This window comes from Penaeus monodon, chromosome 34 (genome assembly GCF_015228065.2).
Source record: "Penaeus monodon isolate SGIC_2016 chromosome 34, NSTDA_Pmon_1, whole genome shotgun sequence".
Lineage (NCBI taxonomy): Eukaryota > Metazoa > Arthropoda > Malacostraca > Decapoda > Penaeidae > Penaeus > Penaeus monodon.
The window spans coordinates 32,790,075-32,790,460 of record NC_051419.1 but is presented as its reverse complement, the minus strand read 5'-3'; the positions used below and the strand labels follow the sequence as shown (position 1 = coordinate 32,790,460).

The 386-nt window shown below is 53.1% G+C and overlaps 1 protein-coding gene across 1 annotated transcript in view; it reads left to right on the top strand.

The window, feature by feature from the left end:
- LOC119594749 overlaps positions 1-386 on the top strand; it is a gene marked incomplete in the record, with an annotated part of 15,256 nt that overhangs the window by 13,708 nt on the left and 1,162 nt on the right. Inside the window, 1 exon segment of the mRNA XM_037943840.1 lies at positions 65-292. Coding sequence (XP_037799768.1) covers positions 65-292 — 228 coding nt within the window.

The following is a 386-nucleotide window of genomic DNA, read 5'->3' as shown; positions in this document are numbered from 1 at the left end:
CAACGATACTACAAAGTGCAAAATCGATTTCCCTAACACCCCCCTCCCCTTCTCTCTCTCACAGGTGTCCCCGCGGCGTCGAGATCATCGAGGCTGTCAGCTCCCGCAGAGGAAGCGAAGCCGTGGAAGTCGTCGAGATTGACGACCTGGAATCCTCTGCCCTGAACGACGGCGCTCAGGTGGTCGTGGTGAAGCCCCTGAAACCCACGGAGCTCGAAAACCCCGCACAAGGAACGTACACGAACCCGGACGACTGCAAGGACAATGAAGTGTACAATCCCGAAATCGACGCGTAAGTAGTTGTTTGTTTGCCTTGACATTCCAACTTAATTATCATTGTTACTGTTATGAGCAGCAGCAGCGCTTCCACTGATACAGTGACAGTA